At 43.4% G+C, this 23,089-nt stretch overlaps 1 protein-coding gene across 14 annotated transcripts in view; it reads right to left on the reverse strand.

The window, feature by feature from the left end:
- Positions 1-23,089, reverse strand: part of FOXN3 (forkhead box N3) — a 459,693-nt gene that overhangs the window by 183,686 nt on the left and 252,918 nt on the right. For all 14 annotated transcript variants that reach the window (XM_063715683.1, XM_054530372.2, XM_063715684.1 and 11 more), the window contains one exon: positions 10,546-10,682. In XM_063715683.1, the coding sequence (XP_063571753.1) occupies positions 10,546-10,682 (137 nt within the window). The remainder of the gene's footprint in view (positions 1-10,545; positions 10,683-23,089) is intronic.

Below are 23,089 nucleotides of genomic sequence, written 5' to 3' on the forward strand. Positions count from 1 at the left end.
GGCCAAACTGGTTGGGGCGTGTGTTCTGAGGGAAGGGGAGAACTGATGTGTGTTAGAGAGACATATGTTGGAATAAGCAGCTCATAAACAGACTTTGACCAAAACTTTCCATTTAAAAGTAAACACACAGGAAACATGTCTCAACTTGGACTATGGTGATTAAGCAACTCAATTTGAGAAGATAAGGATTTTTTTTTTTAATGTGTCTCAATGGTTTATGGAGGTTTTCTCCAGATGATTTAAAAATCAGCAAAAGTTAGGAATTAATGTGGAATCTCTGATGCTTCCCACGCTCTTTCCGTACCTCTCACATCCACAGCAGAGTCTCAGAGATGCTTTGACAAATAATGCAACACGAACCTTATGTAAGAAAAACAAAAGGTTATGAATGTGATCAGAGACTCTGGCCAAGAACATGTGCTTCCACAAAACAAGGACACCAGTTTGGCTCTTCCACGGAGATTTATGCAAAGAGTGGGTGTTATTCTCATTAATTCAGTGGATAAACAATAGGGGGGAGGTTGGGATGATTTGATGGACAGCTTTTGGAAATGATCTTCTGCTTGGCAAAACACTGCCGTGATCATTTTATTCACACGGAAGGAAATGCAAAGAAGTGTCACTAAAACAAGGGAGGTAATTGTAGGGCATGAATCAAAAAGCTGGATGACACAGAATGAAGAGTAACTGAATTAGTCCCATCACGGTCTTGAAATCTGCACTTAATCTCAAGAGAAGAGCCTGACCTCTCATTGCTGGCTAACAAAGCTATGCATCTATTCTCTCAAGTTTCATTTCCACCTTATAAACTACAAACACCATGTTGCAGAGGGATATGCCTCAACTGTCATGGCAGCTCAAGAAACTCAGAAACAACATCTCAAGAGCTGGAAGGGATAACCCTGCAGTTCTCCAGTAAGAGTTAAATCTTGGGATGACCCTGGCAGCTGGTTGTCTAGCCTCGACTGGCATCACTGGGGGTAGCTCATTCTACCTTCATCCCCTTCATTTGTCCATCCACCCATCAACTCAAGCATTTACCCAGCTTCTGTTATGTGCCTGGCACACTGTCAGATGCTGTTCTGTCTTGATCCCAAATCCTTCTTTCTATAACTTCAATCCATCAAGTCCAAATCTGTCCTCTCTGATGGTGAGGATGGCTGGCATGCTAACCTTCTGAAGGTGCTCTTCCCGGGTTACACATTCCCAGTTCTTCAACAGTAACACAGGGATGCCCCTGCCAGCCTGATCACTTTCCTTATCAATCCCCCATTCTATGTTCTTCAAATCTTTTATGAATGATGGGTTCCACTTCCCATCTAATTATACTGCACCTCTACTTCTTAATCTCCCTCCTTTGTTAATCTAGAAAATCTGGAAGTATTTAGTGTGACCAGAACCTGGAGAAGACAAAATGCTGAGATCAAAAATATTCTATGGGACCATCTTAGATGTGCTGCTAGCAGGTTTTTATTTTCTATTATTGATGAAAAATTTGCCATTTTTAAGCTGCTACAAGACAAAGAAAGTGCCGCCTGTTGTTTCACATTGTACACGGAATTTCATGCACTTTTGACAGTTTTCCTATTTCTAACATGAGGATCAATTTCTCCTCCTCTGGGAAGGCAAGGGGTTTGACAGATATGCAGAATGCAGGTGAGCCCCACTTTGCAGACACTTCCCCCTCTAACAATGCCTAAGGTGTTGCTGTGCTCAGGAATCCTTGGCTGGCTATCCCGAGAAGTAAACACTCACCAAGCAAATCTGCAAAGACTCCAGGCACCTACTAGGCCCATCAACACTGCAACTTTCTTCTCATGAGGTATTGGAAACACAGAGTTTCTTTGGTATCCATCATCTCAGGAGTTAGGTCAATGGAAATTTATCTGCAGTAGACTTAAAGAACTTCTAACGCTTTGGCTATTAAAATACAAACCAGGGACTGAGGACACCCCAGGAGGTCAGAAGATAAAAAGGTAACTCGGAGTGGCTCTCTCAGCCATGAGTTTGACTCAGTACCTGAGTAAAATAGATATAATCAGCCCAGCTACTTAAACATTCGACTTTCAAAGTGAGTGTGAGGGCAGAATGAAATTGGATGACTGGGCATAATATTCATGAGCTACCCCTGATACAAAGTGCTCAAAGACAACAGGGACTGTTTTCCATTTAAATAAAACAACACAAGATTGACTCAGAATTAAACGTACAATGAACAGCATACTGAAGGCAAAATGCTGAGACCAAAATTATTCTATGACACCAACTCAGGAAATATAATGGAAGTCAAAAGATAACATGATATGAAAATAAAATTATAGCCAACTAATGGATTTTTAAAGCTCCCATTGTAAATGAGCACTGTGTTTTTTAAAGAGTGTGCCCTTACAATTTAAGCCTTCCCTATTCTTCATCCCCTCCAATTTTTTAACAAAATGTAATTTATATTTGGAAGTACTACAATTTAGAAAGCCCTGGTATTCAATCCCACATCTATTTTACTGCATTAATTTACCACACTCTTCTACCTGTTTAGCACCATGAAGCTTCATATTGATTTTTTTAAATTTAATATTCTTTTAAAAATTACTCCAAGCAAAAAGTGCTGTTTAAACATAATCTTTCAAAATGCATAATGCCTCACGCTTTTAAATTAAACTTATCCAAATAAGTGTATTGAATATGAGGGGCATTTAAAAAACTATTTCGGTTTTCCATCAAATATGTTGCTTTCAAGTAAATATAAGTGTAATAATGAAGGAACTAATCTAAATCCTTGCATTCTTTCTTTATGCTTGACTGAATTAATACTTGCAATGACACAACAATCTAACAATTAAACTCCTTCAATGGAAGTTAAAACTGATTTCATTGTGGCTTTGCAGTGCTTCTGCCAACTATTAAATGCACAACACTCTGAATAACTAGAATGAAAGATGTCTTATAAATTAAAAAATTATTGGATCCTATCCAAGCAATGAATAAGCTATTCCTTGCTGTGTGCAAATTCAGCATTCTGAGTGGAGGAATTAACACCGTTATGTTAACAAGATTAACATTTTAAGGATTTTCTAATCTTCTAATTGTCTAAAAGGATGAGTTCCCTAAACACCTCAGTACCTTCCCCACCTTCCTCCCAATGCAATTCCCCAATCTACTATTCCCAGCCTCACTATGACAGCCAAAGATTATTTACCTGGTGAACGACGACTGATAACTTTGTTAATTTGAATATACAGTGACCACCCTGTACAATTTCTATACCCTTAGCAGTGTTACTCTATGAAGACATTTAAAATTTAAAAAAAAAAAAAAAAAAAGGACATCAATAGGGCAGCAGGCAGGATAAAATAGAACTTGCTGAGTCAGCACTAAAATCTGCCATTTTAATTAAGAACCTCAATATTAGAAAGGCCAAAATCTTTGGAGAGGCCATTAATGTGTGTGGGTTTTTTTTTTTTCTTTTTTGCGGCTCATTAAATTCTTCTGAAGAAGCAACGAGAAACAGCTAAAGGAGAAGTTTAAATGTCTGGAATTTATTTAAAAAAAAAAAAAGATGAGAGTAAAAGAAACTTTATTTTGGTTGGTTGGTTTGTTCTGAGACAGAGTCTCACTCTGTTGCCCAGGCTGGAGTGCAATGGTGCAATCTCAGCTCACTGCAACCTCCACCTCCCAGATTCAAGCAATTGGGAGCCTTAGCCTCCCAAGTAGCTGATTGCAGGTGCCTGCCACCACACCCAGCTAATTTTTATATTTTTTGGTAGAGACGGGGTTTCACCACGTTGGCCAGGCTGGTCTTGAACTCCTGACCTCAAGTGATCCACCCACCTTGGTCTCCCAAAGTGCTGGGATTACAGGCGTGAGCCACTGCATCGAGCCAAGAAACTTTCTTGAAATGTACTAACTCTGCAAATTTTATAGTCATCCAAAAAATAAATCTTTAGACCTAGATCAACAAATGAAAGTCTTGTGGATTTTTCTAACTTTGTACATGTTAAGCCATAATACTTTACATGAAATATAGACTATGATGTCACTATTTTTACATTGAAAATTTTAAAGCAAAAAAATGGAAAGCTCATTAAAGAAAAAAAAACCATCTCAATCAGTTTCTGACCATCTAACACCCAATCACGGCCAATCCATCATGGAGGCCAAAGGTACGTAGGATGTTGGGATTTCCTTGGAATTACCAAGGAAACACAAAACAACGCTGGCTCTGAAAACCAATCATCCAGGAAACTCTCCATAAACCATACTGTTTGATTAAATGCAAAACCTGTTCTCCAACCATGGTGAGAGAGGATTAAAATGTTTTTCTGGAAACTGACTTTGGATTGGTGCCTATAGCAGAGAAGGTATTACATAAGACCCATATATATGTCACTCTCTAAAAACAATCTGTTGTCATAAACATTATTATGGGGAGAGCTACTGTTTATAGGGTGTTAATGTAGTGTTATAAAGTTTAAATACTCCCACTATAAGTACCAAAATCACAAAGTCAAGGTCGCCCATTGAGGAACTGTCTTTTCCTTTAACTGTCAGACATTGAGAAAGGTTAGAAAAATAGAAATTTCCTAAAAAGTTGGTGGGAATGTGGATTAGAACCGAGTGTAAAATCAGAAGGCAATTTGGCAATTTCTATTGGAAGCATTAAAATACGCATATTCTTTAATGAGAAATGATGTATCTAGGAAGGAGGGGCACAGGCAACATAAAGATTAGAACTTTATGTTCTGATCTTCGGAAAAGTGGACTTTTCCGAAGAGGTACGGGCAAGCAACCCAAATACACCACCCCTCCTTCCACTTTCCAGATCTAGATTCCGAAGGCCACACGCCAGAGTCTCCTTGGCAAAGGTGTAGATTCCCCAAGCAAGCTGGCGTGGCTCGGTGTGCCTGAGTAGCCCGAGCTCAGCCACGGGTACTCTACAAAGCACAGTGGAGTGCCATTTCACAAAACTAACGTTCCAAGAACTGTGGTATCCAAACTACAAAGAGACCCCTCGTGTGGCTCAGCAGATCTTCCAGAGAATGAGGCAAAAGCAAGAGCCCTTCACAATCAGCTCTTCACTAAAGTAGGTCAGGCAACTCTCAGTGATGCAGTGATTTTACTTTTCATTCTACCAAAAACAATTGGGATATTTAAAATTGATCAATGAGTCTGCATTTTAGAGACTGCTTTAAAAAAAAAAAAAAAGAAAAGAAAAGTTACAAAGATAGCACAGAAAGCTCCTGTATACCCCTCACCTGTATACCCCTCACTTAGTTTTCCCTGATGTTAACACCATATATTACTAATGAGACACTTGTCACAACACTGGTATACTATTTTTTTATTTCAATAGTTTTTGGGGTACAATGGTTTTGGGTTACAGGGATAAATTCTTTAGTTGTGATTTCTGAGATTTTAGTGCACTTGTCACCCCACAGATAGTCTTTTATCCTTAATCCCCCTCCCAACCTTCCCCCCACTCCCCTCCGAGTCCCCAAAGTCCATTATATCATTCTCATGCCTTTCCTTCCTCACAGTTTAGCTCCCACTTATAAGTGACAACATACGTTTTCCATTGGTTTTCCATTCCTGAGTTACTTCACTTAGAATAATGGCCTCCAAGCCGGGCACAGTGGCTCACGCCTGTAATCCCACTTTGGGAGACCAAGGTGGTAGATCAAGAGGTCAGGAGTTCAAGACCAGCCTAGCCAAGATGATGAAACCCCGTCTCTACTAAAAACCACAAAAATTAGCCAGGCGTCATGGTAGGTGCCTGCAGTCTCAGCTACTTGGGAGGCTGAGGCAGGAGAATCACTTGAACCTGGGCGGCAGAGATTGCAGTGAGTCGAGATCGCGGCACTGCATTCCAGCCTGGCGACAGAGTCAGACCCTGTCTCAAAAAATAAAATAAAATAAAAGAATAATGGCCTCCAGCTCCATTTAAGTTGCTGCAAAAGACATTATTTTGTTCCTTTGTACAGCTGAGTAGTATTCCATGGTGTATATATACCACATTTTCCTTATCCACTCATAGGTTGATGGGCATTTAGGTTGGTTCCATATCTTTGCAGCAGCAAATTGTGCTGCTATAAACATGCAGCATACTACTATTACTATCACTATTAACTAAACTGCACAGTTAATTCATATGTTGCAAATTTTCCCCTAATGTCCTTTTTCTGTTCTAGGATCCCATCCAGGACATCACAGGACACATTTGCTCAGCACGCCTTCTTAGCCTCCTCTGGTGTGTAACAGATTCTAAGACTTTCTCTGTTTCTGATGACCTTGGGGCTTTGAGGAGTGAGGATCAAGTTATTTTTGTAGAATGTCCCTGCTGAAGGACAAAATCATTGTTTGATGTTTTTCCCATGACTAGACTGGGGTTATGTGTTTGGGGAGAAAGACCACAAAGCTGAAGTGCCTAATTTATGATGTCCTATGAGAGGTACCTGGTATCAACATCACATCACTGAAGATGGTACTTTCATCACCTGTGGCATACTGTTCACCAGGTTTGTCCACTCCAAACTTCCTTTTCCAACCTTTTCCATGCTCTAATCTTTAGAAGTAGGTCATTAAGTGCAGCCATTCCAGGAGTGGAGAGTTCCGTCCCACCTCTTTCAGTGGAGAAAGAGCTACATCAAGCATTTGGAACTCTCTGCGTGGGAACTGTGTCTCTTCTCTCATTTATTTGTTTGTTTATTTATTCAATCATTTATTTATATCAGTCTGGACTCATAGGTATTTATTTTATATTTCCAGTTATAATCCAACGCTATGGTATTTATTGCGCTGCTCACCACTGTCCCAGCTTTGGCTACTGGGAGCAACTTCAGGCGAATCCCTTTGACACCCCTGCCCCCAACCCCACCATTTTGTTCTTTAAATAGTTCCTTACTTTCTGCTTCTCCATATTTTTATCAGCAAAATGTCTCCCTTTAGAAAAGGGTTGCTATGGGGTGATTTATGCCTCCCCAAAATTCCTACGTTGAAGATCTAGCCCCCAGTACATCTGAACATGACCTTACTTGGGAACAGGGCCATTGAAAATGTAATTAGTTAAATAGGATGAGTCATTACGGGAGAAAGATGGGCCTCTAAGCCAATAGGACCAGTGTGTCCTTACAAGAAGGGAAAATTTGGACATAGACACCACACAGAGAAAACGAACGCCAAGTGAAGGTGAAGGCAGAAATCAGAGTGATGTTTCTACAGGCCAAGGAAGGCCAAAAGCATTCCAGCAAAATGCCAGTAAACCACCAGAAGCTAGGAGAGACGGGCAGAACAGACCCTCCCCTCACAGCCCACAGAAGGAACCAACCCTGCCGACGCATTGTTCTCAGACTTCCAGCCTCCAGAACCGTGAGTCAGTAAGTTTCTGTTGTTTAAGTCACTTGGTTTGAAGTACTCCACACTGAGCTCTGAACTTCGATTAAAAACAATTCACAAATTTGATATCAACAAAGCAGGTGTGGAAGAACATCCTCACATACATTCAAAAGGGCACTTTAGAAAACAGAGGCACGGGCCGGGTGCCGTGGCTCACGCCTGTAATCCCAGCACTTTGGGAGGCAGAGGCGAGCGGATCATGAGTTCAAGAGATCAATACCAGCCCGGCCAACAAGGTAAAACCCCGTCTCTACTAAAAATACAAAAATTAGCCAGGTGTGGTGGCGCCTGCCTGTAGTCCCAGCTACTCTCAGGAGGCTGAGGCAGAAGAATCCCTTGAACTTGGGAGGCAGAGGTTGCAGTGAGACAAGATTGCGCCACTGCACTCCAGCCTGACGAGAGAGCAAGACTCCGTCTCAAAAAAAAGCAAAAAAGAAAACACAGGCACGGGTCTACACATCTCAATATTTAGCATGGTGTTTGGATGTGAGCAAGGTCTGGGCAGTGCTTTCAAATGCCTCGCTTTTCCCACAGCATTTCCAGCCACCTGCAGCTCAGTTCAGAGTGACATTTGCCAAGCACACCTGCAAGTCCTAGCAATAACCGCCCATCTAGTATAATCACCATCTTCTTCAGTATGCTAAGTACCAGCCCCGTGAGAGCCAAGCACTTCCCAGGTACCCCTCTCACAGCGATCCAGCAAGGGGCTGACGGGTGATTCCCCGCATCACAGTGGACCCAGCCAGATCAAGTCAATTCGGTATTTTGGGGTCCCTGTTTAATGACTCGCTCTGTTTCACTTCCATCTTCTCTAGGTCAGGTCAACAAGTGGCCTGATGGCTTAGAATTGAACCAAACGCCACATCACTGTAAGACACAGAAATATTGTACAATTACCCAGTGTTCAGTGGCTTCAGTGCAATTTCACACACTAGAGGATCCTGAAGCAAACTCTCAGCTTTCAGATGAAGGGATGACAGTCCCCAGGAAAGAGAAAGTGACTTGTTCTCATGGACTTAAGGCATGGAAGAGGCAGACTAGAATATCATCTGTCATCTCCCTCCACCGCCAGTGACCTCTGTGGAGGTGAAATCTAAGCACCGCATGGGCAGAAGCAGAAACTGCTTTTTTTTTTTTTTTTCTTCCCCCCTCAGCCAACTGGGGAGAAAGGCTGGAGGTGACAGAGTGGGGTCTGAAATATTCCTTTGGAAATGATTTTCATTACAAAAGCTCTGGTTCGTCTGCATTTTTATGTCTATATTAAAAATCAAATGAAGTCATTAAGCTAAGGCCAGCTCAGAATGCCTCTCGCCTGAATATGCATTCCTGTTCCAACCCCCAGAGCTCCTCTATAATCCTTCAAATTATTAAATAATTACTGTGTTTCCCTCGGGGTCACATTTGGCAACAAAATACTGGTCTAAAGGAACCAACGACATGACCCAGTGAGTAACACTCATGTTCTTAACTTCCTAGAAGCAAAGGGAGATGAAATACTTCCGAGGTGCAGAGTGGAAAAGCCAGGGAAGGGTATTCCATGCAGCTTGGAGAGTCGGGGCGGGGGGGAGCCGGTTAGAATGACAAAGAAACATAAGAATCTGGGAAATATTTCAATAATTAGTGTCATGTCCTCCTTCACCAACCTTGTACATCGGCAATTCTCCACTCCAATCCTGGTTCTCTTCCATTTGGGGAGTGGCTATGGCCACAAGGAGAAAACCAAGCATATGGCTCTGTCCTTCTGGACATGTCTACGATGTTGGCTGGGCTGCTTTGGAAAATCCCACTTTCTCTCCTACAGCTATATGACCTCAAGTTGTCATTTCGAATAAAGTATGCTTCCACTGATTTTTATGAACACAGACAAAAGCTGCTACAACCTTCCCCCCCACACACCAAACCTTTCAAATCAACTGTAGTTGCTATGTAAGGTTATTTGTTTCTAAGGCAACAGCGTATATCTAAGTACTAATGGCCTGTCCTTTTGCCAGGCAACAAACAGCCTTGTGATGCAACTGCACCTGTCTCGGCTACGCGTTACTATGGAGACGCTCCAGTTGCTATGGGTACCATCACGCTAATCGCCTAGCAAAGGCAGACATACAGCAGTCTTCTCAGAGAGCCCAGCTGTTCCTCCCTGTCTCTTGCTGAAGACTGATTGTCTAGGGCCTGTGATGGAATGCTTCTCAACTGAGATGCAGAAGAACTTCATTAATGCTATTTCAGAAGATCACTCTGTGCTCCCTCCTGCAGAACAAACAGCAGACTAGGAAAAGAATCTGCAAAGAAGTGGACTGTAAAATTCCTGAAGTCTATGACATCATGCCATCCCTAATTAACCTCAACTTGCAGTCCAAGGATAATTCCTCTTAACTAGGTGGTTACGATAGAAACATTTCTATACATTTTTAAATATTTTTTGTAGAGCTGAGGAATGCATTTCAAACTCAAGCACTATGTATTGATAAAAATCGATCTTAAAAATTTGGTTCTGATTATTTGGCTCTCTTTTGGAATCTAACATTAAGACACTTTTTTAAAAAAGTGACAGGCTACTTACCCTCCCTTCCAATGATATATTTGTAAAAATGGTACCCATGACCTTACTGTCTCAAACAAACGGGCATGTGAGGAGGATAAAATGTCTCTATTGTTTCTACTGTTCTCCTTGAAGAAGCAAAGACCAAGTAACCACAACAAAATGGTCACCTGGGAGCACCGTCTACATGGAGACTGCAAAAGACAACAGTGGGGACAACTAAGTGAGCCTCCACTGAACGTCTGCAGAGACCAGCCAGATGAGGGGATGATGGAGTTGCCTGCTTGACTCGTTCCTGTACTTTTATCCCAACAAAACGTGACACACACCGAGATGTGAAAGCTGTCAACTTTTCTTTGTAAATGTTTCCACCCAGGAAGACATGATTTCACCCACCATGAAGCCTTCTGGAAGCACATTCCTCTGACGCTGCAGCAGCGGTAAGGTTTGTAGGAAATACAACAATGGATATGCCTCTTAATAATACTTAATTTCTTTCTCATTTACCTGCAGTTATTTTTAAAATCTCGTACGGCCTATTAAATTAATTTCCGCGCAGGTCTCTGCCAAAATAATGCCATTTCAGTAGACCAAAAAAAGAAGTCTGAATTGCTTACCTTTGATATGCCTGAGGACAGGTGGGAGGTGTATTGAACACGTGTGGGTGTGGGTGATAAGGTGTCTTTTTCAAAGCCTGAATTAGATTTTGTCTATACTCTGGGTCTATGCACCACAACGACCCTTTCCCAATACTCTGCAAAGAAAATTAAAATACAAAGGGATTATTAATACAGAATTATTAAGTACTTTGCAATAAGTAGATGTATAGCTATTATCACTTATTTATTTGTAAAAGCTTCTCATTTGTTGACTGTTTGCCAGCCTTAAATATTATACTGACAACAGAACTCCATAAAATGCACTTCAATCTTATTTGTATTATGTTTGATAGGCAAAATGAACATATTATTACCAGGTTATGGTGATACAACAATATTACAATTTTCATACCCAAACTACCAATAAAACGAGAATCTCATTGTTTTTCAGCATCAACTTTGAAGAACATGTGCATTGTCTTCTAAAAATGGGTTTAACTGTGTCAGATTTCTAAAGTTTGGGGAAAAAAAAAAAGAGGGCCGAGACACCCCCAAAAGTCCATCTCTGCTCTGCTCCAGAAATTTAGTTATGTTTTAAAACCATATGACATCGGGACCATTTTATAAAAACAGAAAAGTAATCCCCTTGTTTTTTTCCAGCTTACTCACAAAAGAATGACATTTACTCTTGGAATGGAATTCTGTAATTAACCTTCCCTAAGCAACAAAAGAACTCAGGCAGCAATGGTGAAGCTCAACTCAGAATCCACTATTTATTTTTTGGATTCCTCAGTTCCCAGCAATCAACTCCAGCCATTAAGAGTTGAATCTTTAGAAGTCAAACTTTAAAATGCAAATTTTCTAAAACTGTTCTGTGGAGAGAGGGAGGCTTCCTGTGAGGCCCACTTCCTGTGAAGCGTTTGGTCTATGGACAGCCTATTTTTAAAAATGTAAGTCCTTCCTTCTGAGGCCCCCCTGGAACTGGCAGCAGGCCGACGGGCAATCGCTCCTCTGGCTGCACACTTTCAAGTGACCGAATGTACCCAAACTGTTTGATAAGGTCATTTGTAAATATTTACTGATTTGCAGAGAAAAGAAGTTAAATTACATAAACCCGTGCCCACCTCCTGCTTTCAGCCAACAGTAAGATTGATGTTGTCCTCCAACATTTAGAAAGCAAACAAGAAGCTGTTTAACTAACATGGGGGAAGGGGACAGTCCAAGAAAATCCCACTGAAGGAGCTGTAAAAACAAGTTACTCCTAAAATCTTTTTAAAAGTTTAAAAAAATCTGTGTTTCATCATCAGTTCACCCAAGTAGTTTCCTTACAAACATTATTCACAGAGCCCATTAAAATACTTTATTATCAACAACATCAGCAAGCCGTGCAACTGGAATTAACTCTTTCTGGTGCAATGAGAATAGCAGAATTGCTCAAAACCACAGCCAGGGGCTGGAACCTCTGACCACCCTAGTCACCCACCCCCACGTGCAGGCCTGACCCCAGACACAGGTCAGAGTCTGGCTGGACACTCTATGCTTAAACATCAATGTTCTCAGTTTAACCAACCGGATGTTTAAAGACCTGAAAGATTTCAACTTTGGAAAATTCAACATTCCTAAGTGTTTTTTCCTTTCACGCACACATTCTCAAACCCAGAATAGTTCAGGGGGAGCAGTGAGACTTTCCAAGTAAATCAGGCGGGCCACTCAATAATCTGCCCTGGAAGCTTCATCCCTTCCTTTGGATGGGAGTGGAGAGGTTTCGGGGGAAAGACAGGAGACAGGTAACTACCAAATTTGGAAAACATAAAACAAACCACCAAATCCTGTCAACAGTAGGGGTCTGGCCTGATTCCATCAAAGGCTCCCGGTGGACCCCTGGGCCAGTGGGACCTGCCTTTCTGATCCCTTGCACCTAAGGCTCCAAACCAGCAATAGCTACACTGAGGGCCATGGCTGACATGTGACCCAAACATTTCTGCAATGATATTGTCTCAATTCTGGAAACCCAATGGCTTTTGTTCCCATCATGGTGGCTTTCAGGGCGGGACCATCTAATCTTAACGCTACAAAAAAAATATGACAAACAAATGAAGGACAACCAGTTGGCCTTCTCAGGGAAATAACCGTAAGCCAAGAACGCGGTTTCTCCTAATCCTAACCTAAGTAACTTGTTTACTGTACCCTTGTATACCTATATTAATGTATGCTACCATTTAAAAGCTAAGCAGATTGAACCCAGGAGCCAGAAGCTGCAGCGAGTGGAGACCGCGCCATTTGCACTCCAGCTGGGGCAAGAACAGTGAAACGCCATCTCAAAACAAATAAATAAATAAAAATAAAAACAAAAGCTAAGCAGAATAAACCCCCAGGACTGTGCAGGATGTTCACAAGGTAATTGATCCAGACGCAGAGAGGCAGGCTGAAGAATAGTAAGAATAGGTGATCTGGAGCCACACAGACGTTTCCTGAGTGGCCCTGCACAAATCACAGCACCATGGGAAGTCTTGGCTTCCTCACTGGTATAACAGTGACCCACTTTAGAGATAGTTGGGAGGCTCAAAGATGGCATAATATAAAACACCTTCAGTAGCAGCCCTACCTACAGGTACTCAATAAATGGCAGACAGCATCATGAAAATCTCCTTTTGGACACAAGACAGACAATGAAACTGGCTGTACAATGTCTTTCATTGAACCAAATCTGATTGATTTTCATCTCCAACAGCAGCAGTGGGAAGGGCCTCCAGCAAACAGATGGGACGAGTGAAGATAAAATGGTCATCTATTCGAATGCACTGGTGGTCCTGGCTCAACAAATTCACTGGGAAGAGCTTTGCGACATTCTCAGCTCCCCCTCTATTTTCATCACTCCCTACATCTGCCTTCTATGAACCCCACACCCCACACTCACTACCGGGACTTCTCCCTTGCTCAGGAAGCTACTATCACCGACTCATGACTACCTGGCTGCTGAAAGTCTTTTGCCCAGGTCTCTGCACTGTCAACATCAAGCTGAGGTTTAATTCCATATTTGGTCAGTTCATTGTGGCCATCTCCCAACATTTTTTTTTTTTTTTTTTTTTTGAGACAGTCTCATTCTGTCACCCAGGATGGAGTGCAGTGATGTGATCTCGGCTCACTGCAACCTCCGCCTCCCAGGTTCAAGAGATTCTCGTGCCTCAGCCTACCGAGTAGTTGGTATTACAGCTGTGGGTCCCCATGCCTGGCTAACTTTTTTTTTTAAGGAAAGAGATAGGGTTTCACCATGTTGGCCAGGCTGGTCTTGAACTCCTGGCCTCAAAGGATCCGCCCGTCTCAGCCTCCCAAAGTGCTGGGATTATAGGTGTGAGCCACCACACCAGGCATCTCCCAACATTAACTGAAGAAATTTTCTCACGCTTGGATCATAAGGTTCCTATCCTGATCTATTTGGCGTATTACAATAAGAAAGGTCTGAAATTGCTGATTTACAATCCAGACACTAATTTCAACATATCTCATACTTAGCAATGCTGGCATTCCAAAGAGGAAACAAACAAACAAAAGACATCTTTAGGACACAACCACGGGAACCCTGTGGGTGCTACCACTAACCACAGCACAGTGTCAGGCTGAGCTTGGAAGGACCACGAGAGAGGCCGGCACCACGTCTCATTTTCAAGCATTTTCTTGGGTTTCATGTAACAGTTTGGAGTAGTAAAATGGTTTACCTGAAAACTTTAAAAATGGAAATATGCAAAGGATAGAATGCTCAAGTTTCTTAGGCCAGGAAAAATTACACTTAATGTTCCTAATAGGAGAGAGAAGGCTATAACTTGATTATAGTTGTGTAGTAAGTTTGAGAGTTGGAGCTTTCTTAGAAAAATATCTGCATCTCATCTGAAGACAAGAATATGGAGTGCTTTTTTTCTTTTTTCTTTGTTTGTTTGTTTTAGACAGTCTCACTCTTGTTGCCCAGGCTGGAGTGCAGTGGCACAATCTTGGCTCACTGCAATCTCCGCCTCCCAGGTTCAAGCCTCTCCTGACTCAGCCTCCTGAGTAGCTGGGATTACAGGCACCCGCCACCACGCCTGGCTAATTTTTGTACTTTTAGTAGAGACGGGGTTTCTCCATGTTGGCCAGGCTGGTCTTGAACTCCTAACCTGAAGTGATCCGCCCACCTTGTTCTCCCCAATGTGCTGGGATTACAGGCGTGAGCCACTGTGCCCGGCCGTGGAGTGCTTTTTATTAAAAAAAAAAAAAAAAAAAAGAAATAGGCCAGGTGCGGTGGCTCATGCCTATAATCCCAGCACTTTGGGAAGCCGAGGTGGGTGGATCACCTGAGGTCAGGAGTTCGAAACCAGCCTGACTAACATGGTGAAACCCCACCTCTACTAAAAATACCATAATTAGCTGGGCTTTGTGGCGGGTGCCTGTAATCCCAGCTACTTAAGAGGCTGAAGCAGGATAATCTCTTGAACCCGGGAGGCAGAGGTTGCAGTGAGCTGAGATTGCGCCATTGCACTCCAGCCTGGCGACAGAGTGAGACTCCATCTCAAAAAATAAATAAATAAATAAATAAATAAATAAATAAATAAATAACTGTGAGGGCCACGCACCATTAAGTGTTGAGGAATTCAAAATAATAAGGGAAGAATATTCATTTATAGAAAAGTATGTGTGTATTCACACTCACATTTTTGTGTGTATATATACACTAACACCCCCCAGAAAAAAAAACTGAGAAAAATTACATGGAAAAATGAGTAAAAAAAAATTATGGATGAGCCCAAGTTTCTTTTAAAATTAAAAACCATCTGGGGGAATAAAAATCAACTCCCTGTTAAAAATAAAAAATCAATGCACAAAAAGAAAAGCAAACAAGAGCCCGTATTGTAGGAAGAAATGGTTAGCAAAAAATGCTTAAAAAAAAAAAAGGAATTAAATCTTTTTTTTTGAAATGGAGTCTCACTCTGTTGTGCCCAGGGTGGAATGCAGTGGCGCAATCTCAGCTCACTGCAACCTCCGCCTCCCAGGTTCAAGCGATTCTCCCGCCTCAGTCTCCCAAGAGGCTGGGATTACAGGTGCCCGCCACTACGCCCAGCTATTTTCTTTTTTTTTGTATTTTTAGTAGAGATGGGGTTTCACCATATTGGCCAGGCTGGTCTCGAACTCCTGACCTCAGGTGATCCGTCTGCATTGGCCTCCCAAAGTGCTGGAAATACAGGCATGAGCCACTACGCCCAGCCTATACTTTAAACATTGTTATTCAAACTGTGGGCCAGATACATTCATAGGTCATGAAATGAACGCAATGGATCATAAGCAGCACTGTTTTAATGGAACAGAATGTAACAAACTAGAACCAAATAGAATGGACTACAATATATCTGCAGTAACACATAGTGAAATTTGTATTTGTATAGTTGTGTATATACATGTTTACTGGTCACCAAGTAACATACACTTCTTACTGGGAAGCCGGGTCAACAAAGTTTGGTATCCACTGATCTAGGACAGTAGCGTCTGGTTGTGTTTTTTCCCTCTTCTCACCACTTGTGAGGAAGAAAGCCCCCTATTAGCAACAGTGGGGGACTTACACATGGCTCTGGGGCAGTGCCTAAGGAACAGGGATAAGGAGGCAGGCCCCATGTCAAAGTGGGGCAGGCACCACCTCTGCCCAGGCCTGTTCTGCCCTGGCCAGGGAGGGATAGCCTATAACAATTTCAATTTGTGCAGAACATTCAGGTATGAAAAGAAAAAAAAAAAAAAGACAAAAGGACCAAAAAAAAAAAAAGTATGATTTTTAGACTTTAAAATTAAGACAGGCCAGGCATGATGGCTCACACCTGTAATCCCAGCACTTTGGGAGGCCGAAGGGGACAGATCACCTGAGGTCAGGAGTTCAAGACCAGCCTGGCTAACATGGTGAATGAAACCCCATCTCTACAAAAATACAAAAATTAGTCGGGTATGATGGAGGGTGCCTGTAATCCCAGCTGCTTGGGAGGCTGAGGCGGGAGAATCACTTGAACCCTGGAGGCGGAGGTTGCAATGAGCCGAAATCGTGCCATTGCACTCCAGCCTGGGCGGCAAAGCAAGACTTGGTCTCAAAAAAATAATAATAATAATAATAATAAAATTAAATTAAAACAACACTGAAAGTTTACATTTTATAACAACCTTATTATGCAGATGATATTTACACTTTAGAAATGTTTGAGACAATTGTAACCCTGTAAAGCTGATAAGATATTAAAACAAGACAAAAACAAAATAAAAATAAAGTGGAGTGGGGAGCTGGGTATGTGTTGGTGATCTTGAAACAATACCTTTTGATGTTTCTGACACACCATTTTGGAGGGTGCTTCTAACACTACCCACCTTCATTCATTCCTTCATTCACATGCTCATGCATTCATTCATTCATTCCTACAGTGCCTACTACTTGCCAGGCACCATGAACGGTCCATTTGTGAATACAAAACAATACAAAAAGGAGACCGCCCTCCTGAAGCTTGGATTCTAGAAGGGAAAAAACACAGTAAGTAAAGAAATAAATAAGCAAGATTATGACAGACTGTAATACCTGCTAGGAAGGAAACAGAATAAGCCATGAGTTAGAAGAGAGGAAGTTGCTGCTGTGTGAGAAATAAATGGGCTGGAAGTGGCAAGAGCACCTGCAGAGAACTGATATGACGGTCCAGGACCGAGATGACCACGGGTATTGGTTCGGGTGGGCAGCAATGAGATGGAGAAAGGAGGACAGCTCCCGAATGTACTCTGAGGTGAGGTAGCGGCTCACACTTGTAATCCCAGCACTTTAGGAGGCCAAGGCAGAAGGACCGCATGAGTCCGGGAGTCTGAGACCAGCCTGGGCAATACAGTGAGACCCCATCTCTACAAAAAATAAAAATAAAAATTAGCCAGACTGCTGCTTGAGCCCAGGAGTTGAGGTTACAGTGAGCTATGATTGTGTCACTGCACCCCAACCTGGGCAACAGAGCAAGATCCTGTCTCTTTCTTAAAAAAAGGAGATAGAGCAGGGCGCGGTGGCTCACGCCTGTAATCCCAACACTTCGGGAGGCTGAAGCGGGTGGATCATCTGAGGTCGGGAGTTCAAGACCAGCCTGGCCAACATGGTGAAACCCCATCTCTACTAAAAATACAAAAAATTAGCCGGGCACGGTGGCATGCGCCTGTAATCACAGCTACTCGGGAGCCTGAGGCAAAAGAATCACTTCAACCTGGGAGGCGAAGGTTGTGGTAAGCCGAGATCGTGCCACTGCACTCCAGCCTGGGAAACAACAGTAAACTCCATCTCAAAAAAAAAAAAGAGAGAGAGAGAGATAGAAACCTGATAAACAGCAGTTCACACTGGCAATACAGATCAAATAGGAGAAATAATTGATATTCAGTAATGGTGTGGGATCATTTTGATTTTCCATATGAAAAAATATGTATATAAACATATATACTAACTGGGTTTATGTACATATACTTTGTGATGTTCTTATGATGATGCAATTGCCTAACGATGTATTTCTCAAAACATATTCCCGCTATTATGCAATGCGCGACTGTATCTGGAGGAATGGACTGCATAAGCCACCTCTCTCCCCTCTGCTATACCCTCATTGACCCCAACCTTTCTAGCAGAAGCTCATAAATGTCATGGTAGGCCTGAGATTGTCTGGCTTTAGAGGTTTAACATCAACTGGTTCCTCAATAATAGGGGTTAGTAAACTTTTCTTAAACAACTTCTCTTTCCTTTACCAGCCACCTCTAATCCATGGCCAGGTCCAACGGCTTCTCAAACTACATTCTATAGTCTCTGTAGGTCACACGGTCTCTGTTACAACAACCCAACTCTGCCATCATAGCACAAAAGCAACCATCAATGTAAGCAGATAAACGTGGCTGGGCTTCAGTAAGACCTTATTTGCAAAAACATTGTCCATAGTTCACCGCCCACTGCCCTACAGCTCTGATACTGGTACCCAGGACTGAGACTCCCAACTCCCAGTTTTAGGAACCTTAAAAACCAGAGAAGGAGTTTTCAGGGTTAAGGGATTTGGGCTGGGTCCTGTGGGATGGGTGGGGTGTTGATGATGGCCTAAGTCAAGTGCTCCAAGGTCAAAAAGGAAGACCCCCAGTGGGGGCTACTTACTCAGACACGGACTAGAGTAAGTTACCCCATCTGTAATAAGAACACATACCTGATTGGGCTGCACCTACCATCACTGCCTTGAGAAATCACAGCATACATGCAGCTCACTCCCTACCCCGGGTCTTAGTTTCCTCATCTATAAATTAGGGGCTGAGATGAAATCATCCCAAAGGCCCATCATTCTATGCTTTGGGAACGTGTGATTACAGATTAATTAGAATACATGGGTCCTCATGTCTCCATCTCCTTCCCAGTTTCAACACAGCCAGCTTTCTGTTCCAGGCCAGTACCACCCATGTGCGGGGTCAGTGAGAAACACATTATTGTGCTTTCAAAGGGGAGCCCTTACTTGGCTGACATGGACATTGGAGTCAGACAGACCTGGGTCTGAGTCTTGTTTCAATTTCTCAGCTGTGTGGACTTGGGCAAAATACGTAACTGCTCTGAGCTTCAAATTTTTCATCCATAAAATGGGAGTGAATTAATAATACCTGCTTCACAAGATCGTTGTGAGGATTAAAGGAGATAATATTGTGCTTGCTTGGCACACGGTAACAGTTCAACAAATATCAGCTCTCAGGCCAGGTGCAGTGGTTCACACCTGTAATCCCAGCACTTTGGAAGGCAGAGGCAGGAGGATCACCTGAGGAGTTCGAGACCAGCCTGGTCAACATGGTGAAACCTGTCTGTACTAAAAATACAAAAAATTAGCTGGGCATGGTAACAGGTGCCTATAATCCCAGCTACTTGGGAGGCTGAGGCAGGAGAATTGCTTGAACCCAGGAGGTGGAGGTTGCAGTGAGCCGAGATCACGCCACTGCACTCCAGCCTGGGTGACAGAGTGAGACTCCGTCTCAAAAAAGGAAAAAAAAAAAAAAAATCAGCTCTTGTTATTATGATGGTAACAAAATATTAAATAGGCAGCTTTCCTTGACACTGAGCTCCAAACCATTCAGTGCCTGCCCTGATGGAATGGTACATGTCAAATTGTTAAATCATGCAGATTTCATCTAAAAAAATTGCACATGACTGTTTTCCATAGTCTGATGTTAACTTTCCTTGGTCCAAAAGAAGCGTTTTGTCTCAGATGCATTAAGATAGAGGTGGAAATGCAAGGATCAAAATAGAACAAAGCAAAGAGCCGGCCACTGGAGTAGTGCCAAGAAGGACATGGGACTTTGAGAAAGCCACTTGCTTTGAGTCATGTCTTTGTGCGCACTGAGAGATGCTTGGGCTGGTATGGCAGTCCAGGGCTTCCTAGAGAGGTCACTGCCCCAAAGGGCTTACCACCTGCCACCTCCTTCCTTAAGGAGGAGAGGCCGTGACCCCAATACTGCAAGGGAGCAGGACAGGGCAACAGCCTGACTCAGAGAATAAAGCTGGAGTGGGCAGAGGTGGATAAGAGAAGTCTCCCTGGCTGGGACGGCTGGGCCTCTGAGGCCACTGTTCTCTCACGGATCCTTGAGCTCATGGTGGGAACTGGAGCAGATATGGTCCACTTCCTCATCACCAAAAGATACTTGTAACTTTATAGAGAGGTGGCCTAGAGTTGGTACTCCTCATCAAGCTGTCATTCTGTCCAGCATATCCCACGGTCTCCCAGGATCTGGCAGGCTTGAAGGCTTCTCCTGGAAACGGCCTAGGTTTATTTCACTACAAGTGCCCAGTTAATTCCCTGGGACCCCTGCACACTGGCCTTGAGTTTCTGCCCCCACTGCACAAAGTGCCCTCCCCTCCCGCCAAAACTGCCTCCTCCTCTGGACCTGGCTCTGGCTCAACTCCTCAGGGCCCAGCTGTCCCTAAAGGAGGAAGGAGAGAGGGAAAGAGGGAGGGACGAGAGAGGAAGAGAGAGGGATGGAGAGAGAGGGGAAGAAAGAGAGAGAGGGAAAGAAAGAGGGAGAAAGAGAAAGGGAGGGAGGGAGGGAGAAAGAGAAAGGGAGGGAGGGAGGGAAGAAGAGAAGGGGAGGGAGGGAGGGAGGAAGACAGAGGGAGAGAGGTAAAAAGAGAGGGAGGAAGGGAGGAGGGAACGGATGAAAGGGAGAGGGAGGGAAGGAGAAAGAGGGGAAGGAAAGGGAGGGAGGGAGAAAGGGTGACAGATGGAAAAAAAGGGGGACAGAGGGAGTGAAGGAAGGAGGTGAGGAGAGAGAGAGAGGAAGAAAGGGAGGGAGGGAGAGAAGGAGGGAAGGAGGGAAGGAAGTAAGGCTGGGGCAAGAGCTGATACCCTCACAGCCGCAGGTTCCCCCATGTTTCCATAAAACTCATCCTCAGCCCCCACCACCACCACCACCACCACCACCTCCACCACCTCCACCACCACTACCACCACCAACACCTCCAGCACCACCTCCACCACCACCACCTCCAGCACCACCTCCACCACCACCACCACCACCTCCACCACCACCACCTCCACCACCTCCACCACCACCACCTCCACCACCACCACCACCTCCACCTCCACCACCTCCACCACCACCAGCACCACCACCACCAGGCCAGAATGCAGACTTCAGTGGGTCACAAACCCATTCAAACTTCCGTGGGCCTAACGAAAGGTGGATCCTTGGGCCTAATTTTGAAGCAGGTCCCTGAACACCGCTTGTAAAGAGCTAACAGCACAGGAGTTGGGCAGGGCCCTGTGACACAAAGGTGGGGAACCTCTAGAGGAACACAAACAAGAAGTGATTACAAAGGATTACACAAGCTGGCCAATGGGCTGCCAGACAACAGAGGACAAAAGAGATGAACCCTTGGGGAGGAAGGGGTTAAAACTGCAATGCACACACACACGTGCACCAGCTCCTCCTGGGGCCCCATGCCCTTGAGGGCTCATGCCCGTGCTCAGGAAGCCCCTCCAGCTCCCACCTGGGCTATCCCCACAGTAACACCCCCACATCCCCAGCCTCTTAGAGGCTGGGCTCTCGTCACCACACCTCCTCTGGCCTTCCCACCAAACCCCTGCATGGGGTCCAAGTTCCCAGGGTCGTGTGTCTCTTTCAAGATGATGAGAGACAAATACTACAAACTAACCCATGACTATGTGCCCATGAGGGGCCACAGGCAATGCCAGGACTTTCCCAGAGAACATTCTGGAAAGAATCCCCACATGTAGCTCCCAACAAGGGGATCAAGTGGTATGGTTCTTGTCTACACTGCTAACTTGCTGTGTTACTGGGGACAAACCACTTGTCCTCTCAGATTCACAGTCTCTTCATCTGTATATTGGCAAAAATACCATCTTCTCCAAAAGTCATTTTGGGCTTCAATGGGATGATGACGTATACAATATACCTAACACCATACTCAGCATGGGAAAGGCAGTTAATCCACTTAATTCTCCCCTCTGTCAAGGGACGCCACAGTAGAAGTTGGGTGGTACTCGCAGAAAAACAAATAGAACAGAGCCAAGTTATTCACCATGAACTTATGGCTTCTGCTTCAAAATATGTAAGGAAGGCCAGGTGCAGTGGCTCATGCCTGGTCACAGGACTTTTGGGAGGCTGAGATGTGATGACTGCTTGAGCCTAGGAGGTCAAGGCTGCAGTGAGCTATGATGGAGCCACTGTACTCCAGCCTGGGTAACTGAGCAAGTCCCTGTCTGTAAAATATATATATATATATATATATTCTTCCATAGCAAGTGACTGATTCCTGAAGGCCCTTCATTTCCTAAAATTCTATCATTTACAGTCTAATGACACTGGGGAAATGTTTACACTTCAAAAATTTAAAAAGAAAACCAGCCAAGTACATAAAAGAGGGAAGAAGAGAGGCAAAAAGAACAAAACTGATTAAAAAGAATTTTTTTCTAGATACCTTATTGTCTATTCCCATAACAAGATCAACAATTACTCCGGCAGTTTAGATTAAAAAAGAAAAAAAAAAAGATTGCTGTAATAACTGAAAGTTTCAGTTTTATGTCCAACCTTGCTCTCTAATAGTTTCTTTTTGTTTGCTTTTTTGTTTTGTTTTTGTTTTTGTTTTGTTTTGTTTTGTTTTTCAGAAGGAAAGATGGAAAGGAGAAGTTATCATTTCTTTCTCAAGATCCTGGCCCCATGAGCCTCAGTGTAGCCCTAGTTCCTGGGATCAGCACCAACAGGCAGGGAAGAGAGGCTCCGGCACCCTGCAGACAGCACCAGGTTCTTGGCATCAGGAGCTGGATACAGAGTCCCTGATAATCCCAGCCACAGAATATTTCAAACTCACCAACGTGTCCTCTAAATATCAGATATGAAAAGGCTTCCACTCTTGCACCTGTCTTGCTATTATTTTACAGATGTGTTCTAAAAGCTATAAAGATGGAAATCACTATTAGTGTGTCACTTATATGATATTCAGACACCTGGGCTCTGTGATGATTTTAATGTCCCACAGGTCTTTCAGAAATCCACCTCATATACCTCAGAA

The sequence above is a fragment of the Pongo abelii genome, chromosome 15 (assembly GCF_028885655.2).
Source record: "Pongo abelii isolate AG06213 chromosome 15, NHGRI_mPonAbe1-v2.0_pri, whole genome shotgun sequence".
NCBI lineage: Eukaryota > Metazoa > Chordata > Mammalia > Primates > Hominidae > Pongo > Pongo abelii.